Here is a 26,195-nt window from a genome sequence, read left to right as displayed (position 1 = left end):
AAAGGAAGTGATACTGTGCCGATGAGGCATCTATTCAAACTAAGGATGCATGTGACCTTGGCTTTGTGAAATTTCTCAATTTGATAGGAAAATTGGGGGTTGGGGACATAAAGACCCCTTTAGGGATCAAAGGCAGCTTTGTTTTGTTTCTTTGATCTTTGTCAGCAATGCCCCAAGGCTACGAGAATATTGCTATACCTGTTCCTAAGAATGTAGCTTAATACCTCCCTCTATACTTCAGGGACCCTCACCATCCTTCCTTAGCCCCTAAACCCTTCTGCTTTCCATTAGGCCATCAGTATTTACCAGAACCCCACTAAGTACCCACCACTATGGATTATAAGAGAGTGTATAATAAAGTATATAACTCAGTTCCCTACTCTCAAGGAGGTTCCAGTTTCTTTGGAGAAATAAATGTAATAGACAGGAAATATTTTGAGACTGATACAATTCAATCTGTGGTTTAGAACTATGAACACTTGAGTACATTAGGAATTCTCCTCTTCCCCTCCTCCTCCAGAGGTGCGATCTCTGTGGATTAGGGAAAGCACCACAGGGATAAGTAGCAGTGAAGGTGGTCTTCTCTGTGCTCCTTGGGCCATCCCCCACCCTGTGCCAAGCCAGCTCCTCTAGTCTGAAGAAGTAATACAGTGCAGAGCTAAGGGGGGTGCAAGGGGGGCGGTAATCTCGGGACAGACTGTTTGGGTCCAAATCCTTGTTATCCAGCCACTTTTTGCACTTTTTGGTTGGATAATTTTCTGATCTGTTCCATGACTCAGTGATCCCACCTGTAAAATGGAGATAAAAGTAATACCTATCTCATAGCGTTATTGTGAAGCTGAGTTAGTACATGCAAATATACATGTAAAATACACATAAAATTCTCAAAATGGAGCTTCAAGCAGCCAGTGAATATCAGCTCTGGGTCTATCAATGAACTGTCAGCTCTACCATCTTTGCAGTCATGCAATCTGCCATCAGGTCTGGGTTCTCCTTTCTTTAGAATGCCTCTCTTTTCCTTTCTTTTCACTCCTACTGTTAACCACCCAATAAGGATGGAGGAAGTGCTGGGCTGAAAAATCTTTGGTTTGATGCCCGGATCTACCAACATGCAGTTATGTAACCTTATAGCATTACAAGGGAGCTGGAATAAAGACACTGTAAGAAGTTTTTACATTTTGGTCCCCTCCTCCCAACCCATGCTCCCAGTGTTAAGAATCTCTGAGATGGCAATCCATTAACAATAATTGCCAACAGCATCAGGTATTCACTAGGTACCAGAGGCTTCTTAAGCACTGTGTATGTATTAACTCATTGAATCCTCACAAGGACCCTGAGGTAAGTATTACCCTTATCTCATTTTTCAGAGGAGACGAAGGCACAGAGAGGCTTAGTAACTTGGCCACGGTCGCATATCACTAAGTGGCAGAGCCAGGATTTGAACCCAAGTGATCTAGTCTCCACAGCCTGTCTTATAACTCTGCGGTCAGAACTCCCTTCAAGGGAACAACCCCTCATCACCTTTTCTTGGAGGCAGTAGCTTCTCCCTCTGCCCCCGTTTGACTCCTCCATCCTGTGCTGATTAAGATGCCATCTTTATTACTAATTTTAGCACGTGTCTATGCCTCTCCCCTCCTCTCTCCAAATCTACCCATCCTTCAAGGTCAGATCATCTCCTCAAAACAGATCTTTCCGGACCACATGAGCCCCATGATCCCATTTCCTGCATCCCACCCGTTCCCTCTTCACTGGCTTCCCCAGCATCCTGCTGGAAGGCACCAGCTCTCAGCAGAGAAAGAAAACACCTGCTGCTGCTCACGGAGGATTGTGAAGAGCAGCTTAGCTGCGGCTACTCTGGAAAATGACCGCCTCTCTCTCCCTGACCCTCCCGCCACATCCTCCATCGTCAAAGTGTACTTCCTGGATACCATGTGGCCAGTGCCTTCATTCAGGCCAACGTCACACATATCCTCTTCAGCTACAGTGAAAACACTGTTTTTATGAGATTCACTAAACAAAATAATGGACAGAAACTTAATTTTGATTTTAATGTAAGTGGAGAATGGCTGCCAGGGACTAGGCTTTCTATCTTCCGCCTCTTCTTGGGCTCCGGCATTCAGAACGTAGCCCAGAGCACATCCTTGTACAAACTTGCTGAATGGAAAGATGGAAGGAGGGAAGAGGCGAGGGGTGGGGAGAGAAGGAGGAGAAGGGAAGGAAGGAAGGAAGGAGGAAGGAAGGAAGGAAGGGAGGGAGGAAGCGAGGGAAGAAAGGAGAGAGAAAGGAAGGAAAGAAATACTTAGAAATGGAAAGAAAAAGGATTTGAATGGAGAATTTAAAATTAAAATAACTAAAGAGAGGGAACTAAAGATGCAGACCTACTAGAGAATGGGCTTAAGGACACGGGGAGGGGGAAGGGTAAGCTGGGACAAAGTGAGAGAGTGGCATGGATATATATACACTACCAAACGTAAAATAGATAGCTAGTGGGAAGCAGCTGCATAGCACAGGGAGATCAGCTTGGTGCTTTGTGACCACCTAGAGGGGTGGGGTAGGGAGGGTGGGAGGGAGACGCAAGAAGGAGGAGATATGGGGATATATGTATATGTATAGCCGATTCACTTTGTTATAAAGCAGAAACTAACACACCACTGTAAAGCAATTATACTCCAATAAAGATGTTAAAAAAGAGAGAGCGAGAGAGGGAACCAGAGTAGAAATGATGGGGATGGAAAAGAAGAAAGAAACCAACAAAAAGGAATGAAGAGTGTGAAATGGAGAAAGGAAGTCGGGGAAGCAGGAGCTTGGAAGAGGGGATTTAGGATGAAGGACATATTGAAGGAAGCAGGAAGGACAGGATGGAGTTACCTGTTCCCCCTGTGGGCCAGGTAGAGGCATCATGTCACCAACCACCTGTAAGGCAGGCCACTCACTTTACTATGAATGTTTAGGAAAGTTCATAGTAACTGTAGGTACTCTCTACTTACTCACCTATTAACTTTAGTTACTCGTTCATAGGAAGATAAACTATGTACATTTAAAATGCTTGGGTAACGACCCATGGTTGGGAGCAAACACGACACCCATAACCCGAGGGAGAAAAGTGACAGGTGGGCACAGTCCCAGGCGCAGAGGCGGGAGTGGATGTGGCCGGTGAAGGGGAGTTAGGACGAGATGGGCCTGCTCGAAGCAGAGCTCTCCGCAGTTCATCTTCCAGGGAGTGATCAGAGTAGATCCTAAGTGGGATCCTAAGCTGTGTCGTTATCCTGGGAGAGAAGGTGGCTGATGCTTTACAGACCCCACTGCTGATGCAGAGCCGCTATGGGCCCACTAGCTTTTCTGCAGGACAACCCCGAGGGTCCTGGGCTATGAGTCAGGAAAGGTGGGCCAATGGATGGTCTGCCTGGCCAGGGCTGAGTGCCTCCAGGCACCAGCTCTGAGTCCCCCACCATCGCTGTAGAATGAGGTGATTGGAGCTTCTTCAGGCTCTCAGCATGCTTCCCTGGGACCTCAGGTTTGGCCTCAAAGGTCAGACATGCAGGTGGAGAATCATTCCTACCACTGTACGGGCCAGCATCCTGCAGTGGGTCAGCGCTCCAAACAGGGTTACACAAAAATCCCAACAGTTGTCTCCTGCTCAAGGCACAGCTAGAGTTTATCTGGTCCTCACCTCCACACTGGTTTAATTTCTCTCCTCTCCCTCCTGCTGCTCCCTTCCCCTGAAAGTTTTCTTTTTATCTTTGTCTGTCTTCTTTCTTCAAGACAATTCTACTTCCTCACTGGAGCCTCCCTTATCTACTCCCGCTGGTAATATCCCCTCTCCTTCCTCGGCCATCTGGTAGCCCCGCTGCATAAACTAGTCTGCATGTCTTGTTATTTTTCCTGCCATTACTCCTCCATGGGCACAAGCTAATGTAATATGCTCAAGGGCAAAAAACACATCCCGGATTTTTCTTTGGACTCTCCTGAATACTAAACCAGTGCTTGTGTGGGCTAGGTACCCAAACAAATGTCTAGGAAACCACTTTTCCTTTACACATCTGGTTTTGCCTTACAGAACTCCACTCCAAATTTGCAGCATCCCATTGTGGTATACCTTCTAGGTTGTTTAGGGAGAGACTAAGAAGAAGGGATAGAAAAAATAAAGAGTTTGGTGATGCCCATTGAAAATCAGACCACATTCGAGAATCAAATGTCTTGTGCGATGATGGGTGGGGATGGGGCCACTAACACTGAGATTTATTTGCCTTCTTTTTGGATTTCCCTGCTGTATTAAAGGACCTTGTGGACTATTTACGGGCTCACTCACATAGCGCTGCTTATGCCACCTCCATGAGCCCCCCGGTAGCAGAGCAAGTCATCAGAGCAATGAAATTCATCATGGGACTAGATGGGACCACGCAAGGTAAGAGGGTCTGCAGCAAGCACATCTCCCGTGAATTCCTTTCCTAGACCTCTCCCTGTCTCCCTTCTGCCCCATCAACCTCCCCCCTTTTCAAATATAAATTTCTGTCTTTTTTTTTTCTTTTTTTGGCCGCATCGCGTGCCATGTGGGATCTCAGTTCCCGGACCAGGGATTGAACCCACTCCCCCTGCAGTGGAAGTGCAGAGTCTTAACCGCTGGATCTCCAGGGAAGTCCCTATACACCTTTGTCTTAACCAATTTGTAAATCAAGCCATATGCACATCAATAGTACATAATACATAAGAGTACACAGTACATAAATGTACTAGAACTGCCATCAGCACACAAAAAAGCGGAGGATGCTCTTTTAAAGCAATGAAAACTTTCTCATTCACCTCTTAATGTGATCAGCAAATGTGGATAATTTTGTTTATGAAGCCAAACTTGGTGTGTGTTTGCCTGTGCTTTCTTGGAACTGTCACTTGTGTTTCCCTGGGAACAAACTAGTCAATTTAATATTCGTTTTTTTCATCCACCCACCCATCTATCTCATCATTCATTCATTCATTACCAGCCAGGAGCTGGGGAGAAGAAAGTCACCACTGCCCATTTAAGAATATATGGACAAAGCACTCACAACCATAACCTACCAGCCATTTCTTTGACGTTGGATCACCACAGCCAAGGTGTGCTACTTTGTTCAACTCAAATGAGCTTAACCTTTTTTTTGAAAAATGGTTTCATCAAAGGCTCTTGGAACTCTCCATCTTTCATATACAGTTTATAGAGCTTCTACTATTTATCACAATGGGGAACAGTGATGGCTAGGGCAGTTCTTGCTGTCAGGCAGTCTAGTGAGTGTGTTTGTAGAAGCAGCAAATTACCCTGGCCTCAGACCTGCTCACTGGACTATACAATCCGTGTGCCCTGACCCACCTCTCAGCTGATGTGAAACCCTATACTGTCTAGTGCAATGTTCCAAGCCTACTATTTCAGTAGAAATATGGAGAGATCCATCATTTTTCAATTTTATTAAAACAGCAGAATACTTTATTCACATACACATTTTACCCAGAAGCCTACTATATATAAAGCAGATTAAAACAGGGCTGGTGCGGATGACGTAGTGTCTCTATGTACCTCCAAACCAATGGTCCCTGAAGCCATTCCACTGAGCCCCCGTGCTCCTCAGTCACTGGGTTGAAAAGGATAGACTTTTCTTTTTCACTAAAGCAAGAAAAAGGCTTGGAGGGTGACTTTGTTCCTCTAAGTAAAATGCAATGATTGACTGACCTTCAGGTCATTTCCAGCCATGTCTTTTGGGTTTTATGATTCTGTGTCTTATTGAATAGTCCGTGTGAAAAAGAAATTCGTCGCAAAACACCGAGCTGATCTCCCTGTGCTATGCTGCTGCTTCCCACTAGCTAACTATTTTACATTTGGTAGTGTATATATGTCGATGCTACTCTCACTTCGCCTTACTTCCCCCTCCCCTTCCCTGTGTCCTTAAGTCCATTCTCTATGTCTACATCTTTATTCCTGCCCTGCCACTAGGTTCATCAGTACCATATATATATATATATATTTTAGATTCCATATATATGCATTAGCATGTGGTATTTTTTTTTCTCTTTTGCTTTGCTACGACTTCGAGGAGTGGGATAGGGAGGGTGGGAGGGAGGCTCAAGAGGGAGGGAATATGGGGATATATGTATACATATGGTTGATTCACTTTTGTACAACAGAAGCTAACACAGTATTGTGAAGCAATTATACTCCAATAAAGATCTATGAAAAAACAAACAAAAAAAAAGGAAATGCGAATCCAGTCCATCCATGGTGCAATGCTTAAGGGCATAACCTGAAAGCAGCTGCCTGGACTTGACTCCTGGGATACTACTTAACTTACTGTGGTCTTAGGCAAGTGATTTCACTGATCTGCTCAACCCTGAGCAAGTTACCTGTCTGTGCTTCAGTTCTTCCAGCTGTAAAATAAGGAAAGGGATATTGATGAACTAAGGTTTTTGTGAGAATTAGGTAAAATAAGACATATAAAATGCTTCATTATGAGTGAAAACAATTCCATCTATAGTAAGCATTGTATATATAATTGCTTGCTGCATTACTTGGTATTATTCCTGAGGTGTTCAAGAAGTATTTGGACTATGTCTTGGAGAAGCTGTAGGAAGGATTCTTGTGATGCAGGTGAGGTAAAGCTAGATTTCCTTCAAGGTCCTGGATTAGTCAGGATAAGCTAAATTATGCCAGTGTAACAAATAAACCTTGAGAATCTCAAAGACTTACCTGAATCAAGGTTTATTTCTTGCTCGCAGATCTAATACCAGGTCTAATACAAATCGGACATCTCCCTGCACACTTCTTCTCCGTAGGAAGTGACTCAGGCTTCTGCGAGCTTGAGGCTTGGCCATCTCAGCAACTGGCCTCCACAGTCGCCATGGTAGAAAGAAAGATCAGCCTGGAAGTGACACATCACCTTGCTTACCATGCATTGGCCAAAACTAGTCACATGGCCCACCGGAATTTGGGGAAATGGTGGTGGTAAACTAAGAGATATGGATATAGATATGAATAAGCAGATATCTTTAAACCTTCTAAAGCTGAAACTCGAAATAGACCTGTCTCCATTCACACATGAGCTGTCCAGTTGTGTGAAAAAACTGGTCCGGAACCACTGGAACTCTCTCAAAGTCATCTTAATGATCTTCTTGACTATGTGCATTTCTTAATGGAAAACAATTATTTGAGACTAAAGCTAAAATGCCAGTTAAATGAATTGTCCTATGATGACCAGAATTATCCATTGGTCATATTTTCAAGATGAATAACTAGAAAAAAGTTACCCTGAAAATTAGCCTATGTCTTAATAAAAATCACTAATTTCTTAAGCCCTGTAGTGTATATATTATCAGCATCCGTTGATTAACATGTCCCCAACTTGACAATTTTTTCCTTCCCACCTCTGGATGGTTTTACCACTTCATCACAGACAGAAATCACTCTGTTTATCTGACCAAAAAGATCTGCAGAAAAGTTACATTTAAAGACATGATCATAAGAACTTTGATAGCTATCTATCGTCAGTTTTTCTTCCTCTGAGGGGAGAGATATTTCCCTTGGTTCTCTCTCTTACCTGGTCATTATTTTTAACCTCCCAGTTAAAGGGTCTCACTTCACCCTTCTTGCCATCTTAAGAGAAAAAAGAAAGAAATGAGAGAAGGATACGTGTTCAGTCTGTGTTCTCAGAGTCAAGTTAAGGGGAATCAGGGAGAAAGATCGGACAGTTTCTTTTCAAAGGAACTAACAAAAGAAAGTGATAAAAAAGAAAACTGACTGAATCATCAGCCAAGTTTCAGATGGTTCAGCCTGACATGGCTTTTGAAGAATTCAAAAGCACACAGTGAATCATCACGCTGGCCTCATTGACAACAATGCCTGCTTTAAATAAGATAAACAAGTCTGGTTGGGAACGTTGCAGTAACTCACCCCTTTCTGCAAAGACAGAGCAACTCTCAGGGTAAACTTGCCCAAAGCTCAAAGGGCTGCACTTCATGGAGCCAGAGCTGCCTTATGGGATCTGAGAAAGCACCCTGCTCCGAGCCTTGATCTCCGGCTGCTCCCCTGCCGCTGTGATTGGAGCCTTTCAAGGCTTTGTTTTGGGTTGAGTTTGGGGAGCGGTTGGCCAGATCTGTTGCTTGATGAATGTCTTCACTTTAATCTGCAAGGCAAAGCCATACGCTTCAAAGAAAGGCAGACTACAGGAATAAGGTCAGTGTTCTTTGAAGCCAAGCTTCCCAGTGAAGCCTAGCAGTCCCAGTGAAATGACAATGTTTATGAACACACAGCCACCTTGACTCTGCAGCCGGGCTGCTCGTGGAGTTCATGCACCACAAGCTGAGGGGCTGCAAGCCACCCAGGCCTTCCACAGGCACCGAGGCCCTTCTCGTCTCCCGGCCTGTCACTGCGTGCAGCACAATGAACCCAAAGTGGAGATTTGGTTTCTCCATCCTAATGGATGTTGGGTGGTCCCCCAGCCACACCAATGCTGTAAGCCCTTCAAGGGCAAGAGCTGTGTCGTGAATTAATGTGGTGTCCCTCTGAGTGCCAAGCCCAGTGCTCAGCTTAATAACTATGCCATGACTCAAGTTCCATCTTGCAGACCCACTTGATTTCAGGTCAGCGTTTATGCTAAACAAGGACCCTTGAAAGGCTCCAAGGTGGAGGGAACGTTGATCTCATAGGACTGGGGGCTGGGAGTCAGTCCCACACCAGTTGTGGCAGCTGAAGGGATGACTCAGTGATGGGGATACCTCAGTGATGAACACCACTTTTGAAGAGGTCCAGAAAGATGGCAGCTCTGTCATTTTCTTCATCGAGACATGGCCCAGGCAGGAGGGTGAGGCCCAAGCGACACCAACCACTCCCCTAAAGAAAGCATCGTCAACAATTGTCTTATTATTTATTTAAATCTTTGATGCATATTTTTCAATTAATAAGTCAACATTCTTTTTGAACCCCAACTCTGGGTAACCTTTTACTTCTCAGATAAAATAGAAGTTGTATCGCGTGGAGGGGTTAGGGCGCGTGCTTTGCAGCCAGACCGCATGGGGCCCGGTCCTCGACCCACCACGTGTTCCATGAATGGCAAGTTGCTTACCCTCTGTTAGCTTCAGTTCCTTCATTGTAAACTGGGGTTGTAGGGAGGATTAAGTGATGTGATGTAGATAATGAACTTAGCGTGATGCTTGATGCAAAGTAAGCACCCAATAAAGGTGAAAATTACTATTATTTTTAACTCATCTGCTTTCCTTCTCTAATTTTTCCAATGGTTTTTATGCACCCTGGAATCTTCCTGTCTCTCAGGCCTTACACCTACTCCATCAGCAAATCCTGCAGCACTTCCTTTGACATATCCCAGGAATCAGGTCCCTTCTCACCCTCTCTACCATCGCCTCCATCACCTCTCACCTGGATCACTGGAATGATCTCCACTCCCCACTCTTGCCATTTTATGACTTGTTCTCCACACAGAAGCCAAAATTATCTTTTAAGAAAATGTAACCCAGACTATATCACCCCTTCACTCAGAACTTTTCATTGTTTTCCATCTTTCCCAGTGTAAAGTCCAGACTTTGGCCTTCCGGGCTTCGCCTGATGTGGTCTCTTCCATATTTCCCACCACTCTTTCCCTTGCTTGGTCCACTCCAAGTAGCTGGCATACTTGTTTTTCCTAGAACGCAGGGAACACCTCCCACAAAGGGTCTTTGCACTTGTTGGCCTTTCTAGAACGTCACGTCCAGCCAACACATGCATAGCCCACTCCCTCACTTTCCTCACATCTTTGCTCAAAATCAGCCTTATGAGAGGAGCAGCTGTATCCTTAATTTCACACCCCTTCTTGTCCCTCTAATTCTCTCACCTTGCTTCAGTCTTAGTAGCATTTATGAGCACCTGACAAATTATACACGTATCTGCTTATTTTCTGGTTTCCCACTAAGATGTAAACTCCAGAACAAGCATTTTGTCTGTCTTGTTCCTGACACCGAGAACAGTGCCTGGCAACGACAAGTTCTCAACAAATATTTGTTGAATACTTCTCTCTTTCCCTCTTAGCTCAGCAAATAAAGGACCCTTATCTCTTCCACATCTCTGTGCTTGATTCTCTCCCTTCCCACCTTCTAAAGGCACCAGCCCCTTTTCTCAACCAGGAACCTGTTCATCTCCTTCATCGTAAAAATCCTCCCCTCACCCCTTCTGTTTCAATAGCTGTCAACTCGCACACCTTCCATTGCTGCAAATCTTCTCAGAAGAATGGCCGTCTGCCTGCCCCCCTACTGCTCCCTCTCAGCCCTCAGCCCTCATCCTCTGCCCATTTCCATGGACTCTGTTCCCTCAGAGGTCGCCGCTGCTCTCTGACCCTGTTAGTCCTCCTCCAGCTGAACTTGACTGGCCTTTCCACCTCATCCTCTCTCCTTGAGAACAGTCTTCCCTTAGTTGTGGAAGATGCTGTTCTTTCCTGGTTCTCTTTTATTTATTTGTCTGTTCTTCCTCCCCTTCTCTGCTAGTTCTTCTTCCCATTTGCATTTGCCAGAATTCCATCCTCTGCTCTCTTTACATTCCCCTCTGCACATGTATGCCCCCCTTTTTCTTTTCTGTGATGTAGGAACGTGCTTCTCAAACTTGAGCCTGTATCAGTGTCTCATGGAAAGGTGATGAAAACTTCTCCACTTCAGAACAGACAATAGATCACTCCATTGGCTAAGGCATTACTTGTCTGACCAAAATGGCTCTAGGAAAAAGAATCTCTGTGATTTCATCAACTTTTCCTACTGTTACTTCAGTGCTAGGCTGATGGGATAATCACCAACGCTGTGAATCACAAAACCGTTTTTTGCTGTCATATACATGGAAATATTTGATTTGTTTATGATTGAGCGGTCAGTAGTGTTTCTCTAGAGAGGAAAAGAGTAGTGGAAATTTACCTACAAGTGAAAATAAATACAGAGTTCCAATTCCTAACATGTAATATCCAACTTCAGTAGAATACACCTTCATCTTTGCTAATAAAATCTCCTATGCTTAAACAATAAAGTTAAGAAAAATAGAATTTTCTATTTTTCTTCAAAGTCACACTTGTCCCTCTTTGCCTGTAAACAGAAGGAGTTTCTGGGTGACAGGGTGGGGGACATGTCTGGATGTTGTATAGGTAGAGAAAAACTAAAGGTAAAATCAAGGTGGAATAATGAATTGTGTTCTTCCTGGAAATGAAGGAATTAGGTATACAGGATCCTCAAAAAATATAGGAATTTGACAGGATGGAATGCAATAGGCTGTTTTTCCTTTTTAATTCAATATATTTTCTGAATATAGTATTCTGGGATTATTGCTACAAAAAGATGACACAAATAGTATTACCATCATCCTTCCTCAATCCTATTAGATATTATCCAAATAAGTTCCTCAATTCTCCGCTTTCAATATTTCAATATGGAGACAGAGGCTTTGGTGAACTATAGCAGGAAGACCAATAAGAGAAGGATGGGGAAACTGACTAGAAAATTAGAGCTAAGTACCCCAGCCATTGTGCCAGTACAGGAATTTTGCCTCAAGCTGAGCTTCCTTTGCCCTTTAGAAAATCAGAATTGTGATGAGCCCAAGATCTGAGGAGGAAGTATTAAATAGACATGCTCCCCAACAGAGGGCCTCCTCACACTAACTTTGTGAGGTTTTCTTTTATTTCTTGCATGACTTGAGAGGTATTCAAAACATTCCATCTGTGAAGAAGCTGTTACTTTGGCCCTAGAATTCTGCTTGCACATCTCATGCTGCCTTTGGCGAGACTGAGGCGTGAAGACCCTCAGCTAATGGGATCGTTCTTTTTTCTTCTGAGTATCGGCCTCTGGAGTAGCGAGGCTCTCCATTCCTCAACTGGGGAGGTGATGTCTTTTAAATGTGCATTTGGTTATATAACGGTGTCACTACTTTATGGTGACATTGCCCATTCTAAAATTAAAACTAAGTATTCTGTCCCTTCACTGAAAAATCCCTGGTTCTAGTCCCTGAGAATATCTGAAGGGTTAAAGATCACTGTGGTTTCTGTGCAAAAAGGAACAGCAGTGGAAAAAGGGGGATGCATTCTGTTAGTGGATGAAATTCAGATCATGTTCAAAAACACAGATAAGTCAAAATCAAAGAAAACAATTGGAGTCCTCTCTGATTTCCCGCAGCTTCCACCTTCCCTCATTTTTCACCCCTTGACCACCACCCAGAACTTTGTTCCCGACCCTGGACACAGATGCCCTTGTATTTTCTGCTACTCCAGCTCACCTCTCAGAACAGGCTCAGACCCAAACTTGGAGACCAGATGAAATCTGGACTCAGGACAGCTTGGAATGGGGGTTCATGCTGGAGTCACCCTTCTAGCACCTGCCACCAACCCAGAGAGACCATCCCTAACCACCCTTTCTAAAATACCACCCCCCTCCCTTGTGGGTGACTCTATCTACTCCCTTATTCTGCACCATTTTCCTTCATAGCACTTACCACCACCTGGAATTATGTACTTGTTTCCTTGGTTATTTTCTGTCTCCCCAGGAGAATACAAGTGACATGAGGGCAGAGACACTGTCTCCAACTTCAAACAGTATATGTTGGCTGCATGAATGATCCCATTCAGTGTAAGGTTTGGCCATATCCCAGCAACGATTCATAAGGCATTGGTACCACCGATTGGTGTTCCCTCTATCTAGAAGATTCTCATCTCTCCCCACAAACCCACTACACCCATTCTTTATCTCCTGAATCTCTGTTCAGCCTTCTAAGTCCTCTCACAGTGGCCACAGTCAAGAAATAATCCTTCCTTCCTCTGTCTCATGAAATCTTTGGCTCTTACGTTAGTCACACATACCCTAATCCAATCCTCCAAATGGGTAGTGATTAATTAATTAATTGTGCCTTAAGCATCAAATATGTGAATGAATGAAAACTAAATGACCGAATTTGGGGCTAAGCAGATTTCCTGGACAAGGATTGAATTCTACTCACTCTCTATAAACAACTACAATATCATTTCTTTAGAGGTTACTTATGGAATTATTTTGGTTCAAATACTGGAGTTATAATCACTTCCTTGGTAGATATATGCATAAGCCAAAATGTAGAGTTCCTTTCCTATTCTTTTGAGAAATGAATGGTTTTGCATTATTACATGTGCTAAGGCTTTGTCTAGACACCATCTAATACAGAGGTGAGTAAGGCAGATAATTCAAGCCATTACTACCAAATAGCAGAAGCAAAAATGGAGTTTTTCCTTTAATTATCCAAGCAATTAGCTGAATCCCTCACTTAAGGTTTCCTAGGGAGACACCATCCAAATCTCATAAACGCATTTGACTCACACAGTAGTCAGCAAAGACTGGGCACCAGCTAATCCTCTCTGTCCGAGTTGAAGTACATTTCCAAAACAGAGGTGAGCAGGTGTTCTTAAGCATCCAAAAATGGCATTTTCCACTGAGTATGTTGGAGGGACCTCCTCCCCTCCTCTTTTCCATCTTCATGATGATTTGCACTTAGGGTCTTTTTCAATCAAGAGACTTCACGTTTTCATGACATTATTTGGTGACTAGTAATGAGAGGTTGAAAAAATAAAATTAACACTGAAAAATTAGAGTTTCCCTTTATCAGGGCACCATTTAGCCAATGAAAAGTAAAAGGGCATTAGGATTTTGAATCCTTGAAAATTTTTCATGGTATCTTTCTTACAAGGTCAGTATTAGTTAAGGTTAATTAGTTGTTGTAACAAACTCCAACATATAACACAATAGACATTGTTTTTGTCGCTCATATAGTGCCCAAACTGGGTGTAAACACGGCCTCTTTTCCATCTTGTGGCTCCTCCAACTTATGGCTTCCAAGGTTGCCATCAAAGGGGATCGTGTGTATGAAGTTTTCAGGGGTCATAACTGGAATGGTATGTTTCGTTTCTGCCTACATCCTATTGCTGGGACTCAGTTACAGGAACTTGCCTAACCACAAAGCATCCTGGGAAATGAAGTTAACCGCCTGCCTAGGAGGGGGAAATGGGATTGGTCTTTGCCACAGTCTTTGCCACAGGACTTAACCTCAGCCCAGGACATTCTTTCCCCAGTCTTTCTGATGGACGTATACTGTGGGAAGACATTGTATATCTTAGACAGTTTCCCAATCTTTCTCTATTGACTTAAAAAATAAACTCTTGACCTGGAGTGGAATAAAAGTAGCTCAAGGAAAAAGAAAAACAAAGTCCAAAAGACTGAAGACAAATCTCTTCCTTTTATAGGGACTCTGGGGGCTTCTAGTCTGGCTTTTACATAACCACTTCGGCTTCTTTCTCGTAGAACATAGTCCCAGGCCGTGGCAGGTACTGAGATCATTATCATTATGATGGTGCTCAATTCCCCAATGCTATGTACTTTTTGGAGGCAGAAAATGGACCCTGGGCATAATGCTTCCCCCGAAGAAGCTAAAAAGACATGAAATTGGAACAGCTCTGGAAGTCAGACCAGAACAGGAGAGAATGTATATTTTGGAAGTAGTAACACACTCTCAGAAAATCAGGCCATTTTTCTGAAAGAGAGGATGTGATGAGACAGAAAATTATAAATTGCATCAGTATCAGAAAATTATAAATTGCAATGGAAAACATACAGTTTAAACACATGGACATTTCGGTTCATTATCTGAATCAGATGGGTTTATTTTGAGTCACCCCAACTCTCTTATTCAGCCACACTTTGGTTCTTTTGAGACCATGGACTAAAAGGAGGCTAAGAGGCTTTAAAAAGTATCAAACTTCTGATGTTCATCACATCAGCACCCAGCATGTGACTAATCAAGGTAAACTAGTCACAAGGGAAAACTGAATTCTAAGCACAGGTAGAAAAATAAAACTAGCAACTTCATATCGAGATTGAATTTATATGAAAATATGATTCTACTCAACATTGCCTTAAGTATTCCATCTACTTTAGGAAGCACTAAAAGCTGTGTGCTTCTGTTATGTACATGTGGGCAAATGCACTCCACATAATTCATTCTGTACCATATCTGGGATTTTATAAAAACGTTTCCAAAGGCTTAAATTTCTGTTCTGTATTCAGTTCTTAGGAGAAGGAATTGAATAAAATGGCAAGGTCTTTCAAATAGCTTCATTAATTTATGAACCTCCATCATTTTTCTTTTCTTTACCCTCTGGAGAGGAAACTGAAGATAAAAGAAAAAAGAGTGAGACTTAAAATATAATGCATTTGCACTGGAAAATACAACCATGCCTCATTTTTAAATTATTTTGTCTGGATTATTTCATTCATCCTGATCATTTGTGAAATTTTATCATGAGATTGGCAGGTGAGGTACTGACCCTGCTTCTAACCCAACATGGACTTGGAGAAAGTGGCCCCCGTGCCTTCCAGCTGTGACCTTGGACCTTTGCTCTGGTCCCTGGAACAGGGCACACATATTTTTACACTTGAGTTTGATAGGTTTAAAAAACGGGAGTGACTAACTGGGAAGATTTAATGCTTTGAAGGGGGAAGGAAAGGAGTACACTGGGTGACAGCAATTCACTCTCCAGAGTGGAATTTTCTCACTTTCCTACTGTTTATATTTGACACGAGATCCATTCACAAACATCTCTTGTAAGATGTTGCTTCTCGGCAGGGCAAGCTCTTTGGGGGCTGCAAACTACACTTATCCATCCAACTATCAAGCTTATCTCGTGGCTGTTCTTACTGATTTACTCTTCACCCAGAATCTCTGTGAGGAAGAGACAGTGAGAACCAGAAAGGACTGTGATTAGGGAGATGATACTGTGATAATTAGACACGGAGTTTTCAAAGGTCACCTCAGCATCTACCTTGGCATAGAGTTCAGCGAATACAAACTTGACTTCCTCCAAGTTCTTTTCTCCCCCTAAACCCAGCCACACATCGTTGGTTCTGTCCCTCTGAAGTCCCTCCATGAATGCAGAGGAGCCCATAGAGAATCCCACCCATAATGGGCCGTCTGAGGCCCCTGGCATCCAAGGCCCATGGCATTGTTGAGGGAGGACCCAGCCGCTGCTTCCTAAATATATTTGCCACTTGGTTACCAGCTGGAGATGCAAAGAGAGGCAGAGAAAGAGACAGAAGGCATGGAGGGCTGCGTTTTCTAAATGGTTTCAAGCCACTGGCCTTTCAACAACAGCTAACGCAGAACAGATGGCTGTGCTACGCTCGGCTGGCTTTCAACTGAGGGGCTGCCTCTGTCCATGATTAATCACCTGTGCTGGGGGGTAAGAAAGTTCTACCTGGTTTTTGTGGGGGGGGGGACCTAAGGTTGGGGTCAGCAAGCAAAGTGACAGGTGTTGCCTCTCTGCCCTATTGCTGCTCACGTGCTTGTAGGACCACGCTGCGGGGAAGCGGGTGGGCATCCAATAAACACAGAATTAGCCAACCCGTGGAGCCCCAGCTAGGAGGGGACGTTTGTCTGGTTGTGCAGAAATGGCTTGAAAAACGTTCCACAACGTTCTGTCCCTTCATTTACTTCGCCTTAAGGGTTAGCCAAGCGTAGAATTTTATGGCAGTTCAGTAAATTCTGCACTTGCTTTGAGGTCTTAAAAGATTTCCCCAGCAAGAGTGTAAAGAGAATCTGTTTGTCTTTTAGATGGCACTGGGGCAAAAGGATAACATGGCCACTTCCTTCCTCCCGTCCTACAAACAAGATATCCTTTTACACCATGAGTCCTCCAGAAGTTACCTCTTCACTCTCGTTTCCTCTGTGTGGATGGAGTCTGAGATGGGGGAGTTGTGATGCAGCACACATGGAATTCTCTGCTGGTTCAGTCCAACTGGAGAAGAACATGATTCCAGCTGCAGGATCTTTGAGGGTGAAGGGGAGTTACTCTTCCACATTGATCTTTGTTTTCTCCATCACGGGTTCATTTTCAGCTCAGCAGCAAAAACCCCAAAAGCGGGGGAGTGTCATACCCCAGCCCAACTCTTGTCTGGAGAAGTTTGGGGAGAAAATCAGGTCAGCCACAGCCAGGGAGGATTAAGCAGGTGGATTTGTGGCTGGAGAAGGCCAGCGTGTGCTCTAGGCTAGACAGAATGTATTAGTTCTCTATTTCTATGTCACAGATGACGACAAACTTCAGGCTTCAAATCACATCCGTTTATTATCTCACAGTCTCCTGGGGTCGGGAGTCTGGGAAGTTTTTTCTCTGCTCAGGCCCTGGCAAGGCAGAAATCAAGGTGTCAGCAGCTTTTTTCTGCAGTTCACACTCCTCTCCCAGGCTCACATGTGGTGGTGGCAGAACTCAGTTTCTGGGGGTTGCAGGACTGAAGTCCCTGTTTGCTTGTCAGCTGCCAGCTGGGGCCCCTCTCAGCCCCTGGAGACTTGAATTTCTTACCACGTGACCCCCTCCATCTTCAAAGCCAGCAGTGGAGAATCTCTTTCTTCAGAAAGAACCCAGTCCTTTCTAAGAGCTCACGTGATTACGTCTTAAGTACTGGTTAATGTCGCTAAAATGTATTTTGTTTTTGTAAATTAGGACTTTATGTAGTTAGATTTCCAGTGGTCATATGCTTCAACTTGAATACTGAGAATGAACATTATTCTGGTGAATATTTAATTCTGGGGGTTAAGAAAATATCAAAAGGCATGTCCTAGGCACCAAAACAAAAAAACAAAAGAAACTGAGGAGGGTACAGGCACAACAGATTGGCTGTAGACACCACAGGTCACTTCCATTGATCACAGAGGCCCAGCCTTAGAGGGCAAATCCAAGCAAGTCAGTTCAGTCTTTGGTGGAGACTGGAAATGAATAGCTTTCAATATGTGTTTGAACCACAGAATTTTTTTTTCAAATGAAATGTACGTGGAAGTCCATTTTATACAAATTTTTTAAATTTTACAACAGTCTTATAGGACTTATTGTGTGCCAGACACTGTCCAAAGTGCTTAAAATCAAATCCTCATAACAGTATGAAATGGGCATCCTTCTCATTATTATTGTCATTGTCATTATTCACATTTTACAGGTGAAGAACCTGAGCTGTAGAAAGATGAAATGCCTTGCCCAAGATGGCAGAGAGGATTTTGAACCCAGGAAAATGAGGCTCACGGTCCTTGAGCACTTGGCAGAGATGTTGTTGTCATGGAGACAGCTTGGAGGGTGGAGTGGTCCGATCTCCTAGCTGCTGAGCCCCTCCCTCAGTTTTTCCCTGCACCCCCTCCCTGAGGCTTCCTCAGTGCACACCCCGCCCAGCAGACACTTTGAAAACCAGAGGTTTGAATCATGCACACGCTGCCTCCATGGGGCCTCCTAGAGGCTACTTTCGTTTGCACTGTTTCTCAGAGCGCTTTCAGGGGACCCCCATTGACCCAATTCCTCAGCCAGGACCTCTCCTTTGCCTTCTTGCCGCAATCTTTGCTGAAGCACATCTCACCCACTTCTGCTGCCACTCTGGCCTCCTTACGTGTCTGGCCACCTCTGGTTTTCCCCTTATCCTACTCCACGTACTATACACTATGACTTCCTCTTCCTAAACCCCCTCAGAACATGGCATATCCTGTTCGTGATGCTGCCCTGGCTTCCTACTGCCCACCACCTCTTAGATTGGCATCTGCAGCCCTCTGGGTCTGATTCCACTGATCTTTCTCATGACTGTAAACCAAACGTTCTAGGCAAGTGAGATAACCATCCCTCCTGGCGCACAAGGTGTTCACTTACCACCTCTAGGTCTTTGCTCCAAACTCCCAGAGCATTTCTTCCATGGGGTGTTCAATTTTCTACCGGCTGTGATTATTACATACTTTTTCTAGGCTATAAGCTCCTTGGAAATAATAGACATATTCATCTTTTAATTCTCCCCTGAACACAACAGCCACTCACACAGAAAAGTATGAGACAACATTCTCCCCAAAGTCCTGGGAAATAGATTGTTACCATCCCCATTTAACAGATCAGTAAATTAAGGCTCAGATACGAGTGACTTCCTCATCTCCATAGAAAAAAGGAAAGGGCAGATGGGAGCTGACACATGGACCTGTTGATGGAGGGGAAAAATGCAAAAATACTTGGAGACAAATTGCTCTCTGGAGGCTTCAGTTAGAATCAGCCTTATTATCTTCACAGAATCAACAACCACAACAGTTTATGACTACGAGTGATGGTTCAGAACTGGGGTGCACACCGCAGTTACCCAGGGGTAGGTTTTGTAAAAGGTCCACACCAATCTTTCTGGAGCAGAATCTCTGCAGAAGAGGCTTACCTGTGAGTGTTCCAGAAAAAAAAAAATTATTCCCTGAAGACTCTGGTGTGTTCCCCTGTTTAAGAACCACTTTCGCAAGGCTCCCAAATGCCCCAGCCTCCCAAATTACCCCATTCGATGTGTAAAACTCCATCATTAGAGACTTGCTAAGATACTGCTCTCTACTTAAATGCAAGTTAACGTTAAATCTTATCACTCATTCTGTAAGGATTCAAGAAGCACTACTATGTGACAGGCCGGCTGACTCTGTCTATATCCGTCTTATGGCTCTTCTCATGTGTATATTATCTGATATCTGCTCTCTCTACTGTTAGGTTATTTCTTGCCAAATAGCCCCAGAATTTTTTCATCTTCTCCTCCATCTTAGCAGCTGGCTCTTGTACATAGTGAGTGCTTTTCATTTGTGAAATGTATGAAGCCATAAATCATGGGACTCACACCTCATCAGGAATGAGTTTACAAGCTTCTTTCAAGGAGCAGACTTTGATAGACTCTTAGGCACCGCCAACTTCCAGGTCAGCTGTGCAAGGCATGAACAGTCTCCCAGCCTTGGTTTCCTCATCTGTGAAGGGGGCCCAAAAGCACAGCTCCTGGCTCATAAGAGGTGCACAAGACATGTCCATTGTCACCTCTCCTTGTGGATTAAGCCCCTGATGGTGTATCTGAGCAGTGGGTGGGGAGGTGGAAACAGGGGCATGAAATCCTGTCGTGTAGACAGCCGTCCACCCTGACGTCCGGCCTGCCCACTCCGCTCCTGTGTGCATTCCACAGGGGCAGGACTGAGCGGCCTGGACTGTCCTTGGCACACGAGTATGTGCCTATAAAGCATGCCGTAACCTTGGAATCCAGACATCAAAAGGGAGAGCTTCAGTGCCTGATAAAAATATGTGTTCCTCTCAGCAAACCACTCCAAACGCCGTCTTCTCCATCCCACTGGGAAGCTTGTCACTGCTAATGCGATTCTTATGATTCTCGCTGCTCAGTACCCTCTTGATCTTTCCTGAGATCTCTCTGCCCCGAGTGTGTAGGAAACAAAATGTCCTGTCTGCTGTCCAGAGCTTAAAATAACAGATGCTGGGTTCCTGCTGCCACATTGAAACTTTACTCCAAGGTCTCTCCCCAGCACCCCTGCTCCCGCCCCTCCCCATGCCCGAGCAGAAGTCTAGTGTGAGCACCAGACAAAGAAGGGGAAGGAGGCAAGGGGGCAGGGGAGGGGGAAGGGAGGCCTTCTCAGACCACCGCGGGCACTCTTGAGGATCAAACTGGTTGTTCAGAAAGATCGACTTCTTAAGTTGTGAGACGTGTTTTAGGGAAAGATTCTTCCTATCTCTAAAGAAGAGAACCGCATTTCCCAAGCGTCACTGCCTAGGAGCATGTTCGAGGTTGCCCAGCCTGTATTCCGCACTGGTGAAAGGAGGGCGGTGTGTATTTCTGTATGTGCCTTTTTCTGCCTGGGGAATAATAAAATAAGTCCCCCCGTGCCATCTGGGCCTATGCACGTTTCCTCTGTTAGAGAGCAAGCTTGCAAAGTCTGCAGAAAATAGAGTGTCGTTGGTATTGTCTTGCAAACTCATCAAATCCGCCTCTTTCACTCAGTCTTACAGGGGGAAATGCCTTTGTCCTCTTTTGCCAGCAGGTGATGTTTCGATGGTTCGACAGAGAAGATATTTTCCTTCTTTAGCTTTTGACAGGTCATTCTGGGAGTGTCTACTGTCCACAATTCCTTCTGGCCCTCTGGAGACTGAGTTGACCTGAGCATATTTTTGGAAATGCCACAGATGATTGTTTTTATTTGGGGACGGCATGGCTTTGTAGTGGTGACACTTTGGGTTTTATTTGTTTTCCTTCCCCTGCCCCAGCTGTTTTTGTTTTAATAACATTGGAGAGAAGGTTAAACCTAGTCCATCTCTCAAGTTGGCAGAGCTAGAAATCCAAGTGGGTAGAATGGCAACCTACCCATCCGCCCAGCTGGGTCCATCCCTGATTTTATCCAGCCTCATGAGAGGGGCGAGGTTGACAGTGAGGTTGGTCTCAAGTCGAGTGAGCACTTTGGAGCCAATAACTGTCAGGGGAGCAAGTGAACCCACAAACATACCATTGGAGACCTCGAGCACTCAATAAATGCTGGGATGTCATCTTACCCAACAAGAGGCTAGGATATATGCCCATCTTTTACTTTCCATGTCCAACCAAGGAGCATGACTCAGCAAGACACAGTCAGGCACCTAACACAGCCATGCATGGCCTTGGGGGTGAACTGGTAATGGCCATTGTTTCTGAGACATCTGAGTCTCCGTGGCTGCACCTGGTGAAATCCGAAACTCATGCTTGATCTCATTACCAGAGATGCTGATTTCATTGGTCTGGGGTACAGTCTGGGCATGGGATTTTGCCAAGCTCTCTAAATGATTTCAAGGTGCCACTGAGGCTACCCAGAACTATTGCTAACAGAAAAACGTAACTAACCTTTCAAGTACCTTTTTCCCAGACACAGTACTAAGCATGTTCCTGCATTAACCCTTTATTTCTCCCAATCTTCCTGTGAGATAAGCTTACGTATCGCTAGGTGAAACTGAGGTTTCAAAGCCTTACGTTGTCCAGGTGGAGTTTGGTTCCTAGTCCATTTAACTCCAAAGCTTATTCCTTTTCCAGAGAACCCAGAATACAGCAAAATAAGATACTCGTATAAACTCTCCAGCACTCTACATAAGAGATCTGATCCTTCACTTATGTATCTGTGCGGAGCCTTCCCTGAATTCTATGTATTATAATAGGTGGAAGGAGAATCAGAAACTAATTAGGGACTTTGTGTATTGCAAAGGGAAGGTCACTGCCTTGCCCAGTCCCCATGCCATGCGTGGCCATCCCCGTACGAAAGAACAAGTGCTAAAAACTCCTTCTACTTTTATAAAGCACTCTTCAAACAAGGATCTCAAAGCACAACATAATTAATAAAATCACCCACATCCTGTAGGTGAGTAGCGTTTTATATGTACAAATTTCTCTCTGCCCCCAGGCCCTCCAAGAGGAGGAGAATGTTTCCAATTTTCCAGAGTGAGCAATAGAGTAATTGAAAGGAGCTGTGTCTTGGCCAACTCAAAAGACCTCAAGGCATTTATAGTGACCCTATGTGAGGAAACATGGTGACCACGAAGTGTGTCATAATGGCTTGTCAGCCATGCTGTGCTAAATGGTTCAAAGAGGAAGAAGACAGGGCAAGAATTAAACATTCAGTTCTCAAGAGTCAGCTGCCCCTGTGATCGATATTCTGATCTGTTTGGTCAGCTCTCCAAAGGATCTAGAAGCAGTAAAATGATGACATTAGCTAGTGATCCAGTTACTTGGGTTAATCAAGGCAGAGAGGACAGATGGGGCCAATTAAGTAGCTGGGCAGCCCAATGATGGATGAGTCATTATGGGCAAGTGCAAAGATAATGCCATTGGGAAAAGCAATTTAAGTCATTCATGCACTTCCAGGCCAGGAAATCCTTCTAGTCTGTGAGGGGGATCATTTAGGAATCATCAGACTCAGACTGATGAACTCATCTATTCATTGTGCAACTAACAATCAACAGAAGAGCTGAACACACAGGGGACAAGCCATATGGAATACATTTTGGTAGCTGGGATGTATATCTGTGCCTTCATTTGAATCACCTTCTTTACTTTTGTTTGTTTGTTTTTAATTTTATTGGAGTATAGTTGATTTACAATGTTGTGCTAGTTTCAGGTGTACAGCAAAGTGATTCAGTTATACATATATTCATTCTTTTTAGATTTTGTTCTCATATAGGTTATCACAGAATATTGAGTAGAGTTTCCTGTGCTATCCAGTAGGTCCTTGTTGGTTATTTTGCTTATATATAGTGGTGTGTGCATGTTCATCCCAAGCTCCTGGCTTATTCTTCCCCCCCCCCCACATTTCCTCTTTGGTAACCATAAGTCTGTTTTCAATATCTGTAAGTCTGTTTCTGTTTTGTAAATACATTCATTTGTATCTGAATCGCCTTCTTTAAAACAGGTCATACTCTAGCCCCTCTTCTGTTTTTTTTTTTTTTTTTTTTTTTAATTGGAGTATAATTGCTTTGCAATGCTGTGTTAGTTTCTGCCGCACAGCGAAGTGAATCAGCCTTATGCATACACACATCCCCACTTTTCTTTTCCTTCTCCGGTCCCCAATCTCTCCCTACTCCTTATGTTCTCATCTTCCTAAACACACACAGTTTCAAAGTGTATGGATGATAGTTTTATTTTTAAGTAATGACAAATATTTTCCTTCCTCACTGCTAGTTCTGTCCTTCACATAGGTTGCTCTCTGTACACATACAAGTTTCCAAGGGACACTTCAGCATGTTACAAAACTGTTCTTTTTTTTTTTTTTTTTAAGCACAAAAGAGGCTTGTGTCTATGCAACAAACTTTATGCAAATGGGAGGTTGGGGGGTGGGATGAACTGGGAGACTTGGATTGACATATATTCACTAATATGTATAAAATAGATAACTAACAAGAACATGCTGTATAGCACAGGGAACTCTATTTCACTTTGCTGTACAGTAGAAAGTAACACAACATTGTAAAACAACTCTACCTCAATTAAAAAAAAAATTTACGCAAATGGTCTACACTTCTCCAAATCCTTTACTTGTATTCATGTTGCAAATCTGGAATTTTAGGGGAGAGGACTTATCTTATTTTTAAGGAGGTGGGTAGGAAACTAAAAGCCCATATGAATTAAAGTAAACCATACTTGCAACTACCTGTTTCTTTAAAACGAAAGTCCTAATCAGGAGACCCCAGAAAAAGGTTATCCATGACTGCCATGTTGATAACTCTAATGAACGCTAGTTCTTCTCCTGACTTACCTTCTCCCTCTCTGATTTCTCCTGTTTGTCCCCCTTTTAAGCTCATCCTCTCTTACCAACCATTCAGTGTTGGATTCTCTAAACACTGTATTCCTGGTTTTTTTAGACAGTTGACTCATTGTTCCATTCTTGTCTTGCCCTACACTCAACCACATCTTGCTGGTTCCCAGCCACCCTGTTTTCTACAAACTACAGTAGCATTGCATCTGTTTCCTGTGCCAGGAATTCTCTCCTCTGGTTCTTTATCTTGTTAACATTTGTCCATCCTTCAGATCTCAGCTCACTCATCATATATTGACTTCCTCACACTTGGTCCAATCTCTCTACCAGGGACTCTCATAACACCACATAGCATTCTTTACCACACTCATCAGAGTTGCAACTTTATATTCATTTGTGTGATTTATTTGATTAATGTCTGTCTCCCCCATTAGCCTATAATCTCTTCCCTGTTTCTGTTTCTTCTCTTCCTGTTGCTATTGATCAACGTTGCACTGCCCACTTCTCTTCTTCACGGGCTACCATAGCTTCTACTGACCAATGGCTTCCTCTATCTCATAGATTCTGATAATATGCTTTTCTCTCAGTGCCCCTCAATTTCTAGTCTTCCTCCAATTGTTGGTTGTCTCTAAATTTTTTTACATTCACACTCTACCAGCAAAACAATCTTATTGGTTTGATTCATATGTACAATCTCTTCGGCAAACTTCTCATGACAGACCAACTCATGGCTCCCTGGGCAACACTCAAATGGACTTCCCTAGGGTCAAGCATGTCCTGCATCCATGGGCTGTAGCCAACATAGTGGACAGGTCAGCTTTCCTGAGAGAGTACAATAAATCAGATACTTTCTCCATCACAGTCTGCTTGCTGAGAACTGGCAGAGCTGGGGAGGGATATTCCTGGAGAACCAGGATTGGGGAAAGAGTAAAGAGTAGAAACAGAAAACAAGCAGGGACAATTGAGGCATTCAACAACCTCCTCTTTGGTTGGTGTTCTACTCAATGAAACCACCATTCCTTGGCATACATTGCTAACAATTTTAAGATGTCACAGGAGTCAAGTCCATTTATATCTGATGAGCAAAGTAAAACTCTCAACGGAAGATCTGAAGTATTTGGGGAGTGATAGAACCCAGTGAAAAATGTCAGATGATTAGATTTTAAAAGTACCTTGGAATGGTAAAGGCCTGTCTACTTCTGGTTCATAGTTACTCTTTGGGAGCAGCCCTTCAGGCCCCAAAGTGAAGGGGTTCACCAGTCCTCCCTTGTGGCAGGTCCTGGACTCTAGTCTTTGGTGCTGTACCCCACACCCTTACAACATGAGGCTGCCAAAATCTTGTTCAGCCCTCAATCTCTCAACTGGCTCTACTAGAAAAAATTGGTATAACAATGATCATAACAGCTGTTAGAAATGAGTTTTACTGAGCTTGAGGAGAAGAGATGGCCACCATCCTTTATCTGGGTGGACATCATCAATTGCTTCTCTTGGACAGAGCAACATAATATAGGGTTAACAGCACAGATTTCAGAACCAACTGCCTGGGTTCAAATTCTGGCCCTGCTACCTACCAACTATGTGAACTTGGGTAAGTTACTTGTCTCCTCCTCATGTATGACATGAGATTATAGCATCTACCTCAATATAGTTGTTGTGAGAACTAAATAAATCATTAAATGCCAAGTGCTTATAACAAAGTTTACATTACATATCTGTGAGCTACAATAATTATTGCTGTTGATATTACTATCGTCCTTAAGAAGTCACCTCATCCAATTATTGGCCACCTGTATTACTCAGGACATATCAGCTCATATTCTACTGACATATCAGTAGAAATTCAGCTCAACGTGCTTCAGTAAGAAAAAGAAATGTAATGGTTCACACAGCAGGGAAAGTCCAAAGGATGGACTCACTTAGGCACCGCTAGACCCAAGAGTTCCAATGATGCCATCAAGACTCTTGCTGTCTTGTGCCTTGGCTTTCTTCTGAATCAGCATCATTCTCAAGCACGTTTCCTCCATGGTGGCAAGGATGTAGCTTGAAGATGACCTTGTTTTTACACTTCTTCCTCAGTGGATTTGAAAGATTGGTAGGCCCTGGTTGTGTTCCATCAATG

General features: G+C 43.7%; 1 protein-coding gene and 1 long non-coding RNA gene across 5 annotated transcripts in view; both read left to right on the top strand.

Annotated features, from left to right (window-relative positions):
* The window catches only part of SPTLC3 (serine palmitoyltransferase long chain base subunit 3), a 126,441-nt gene that overhangs the window by 87,024 nt on the left and 13,222 nt on the right, over nucleotides 1-26,195 (top strand). For all 4 annotated transcript variants that reach the window (XM_027118172.1, XM_027118175.1, XM_027118174.1 and 1 more), the window contains one exon: nucleotides 4,279-4,405. In XM_027118172.1, the coding sequence (XP_026973973.1) occupies nucleotides 4,279-4,405 (127 nt within the window). The remainder of the gene's footprint in view (nucleotides 1-4,278; nucleotides 4,406-26,195) is intronic.
* On the top strand, nucleotides 6,170-20,696 carry LOC113626491 (uncharacterized). The gene is made up of 2 exons (XR_003435172.1): nucleotides 6,170-16,232; nucleotides 16,604-20,696. It is a non-coding gene; the product is annotated as an uncharacterized LOC113626491 (long non-coding RNA).

Source organism: Aethalodelphis obliquidens, unplaced genomic scaffold (assembly GCF_003676395.1).
Source record: "Aethalodelphis obliquidens isolate GAN/ISIS:26980383/991018 unplaced genomic scaffold, ASM367639v1 scaffold18, whole genome shotgun sequence".
NCBI lineage: Eukaryota > Metazoa > Chordata > Mammalia > Artiodactyla > Delphinidae > Aethalodelphis > Aethalodelphis obliquidens.
Note: the sequence above shows the minus strand (reverse complement) of the source record. Positions and strands in the feature narration are given on the sequence as shown.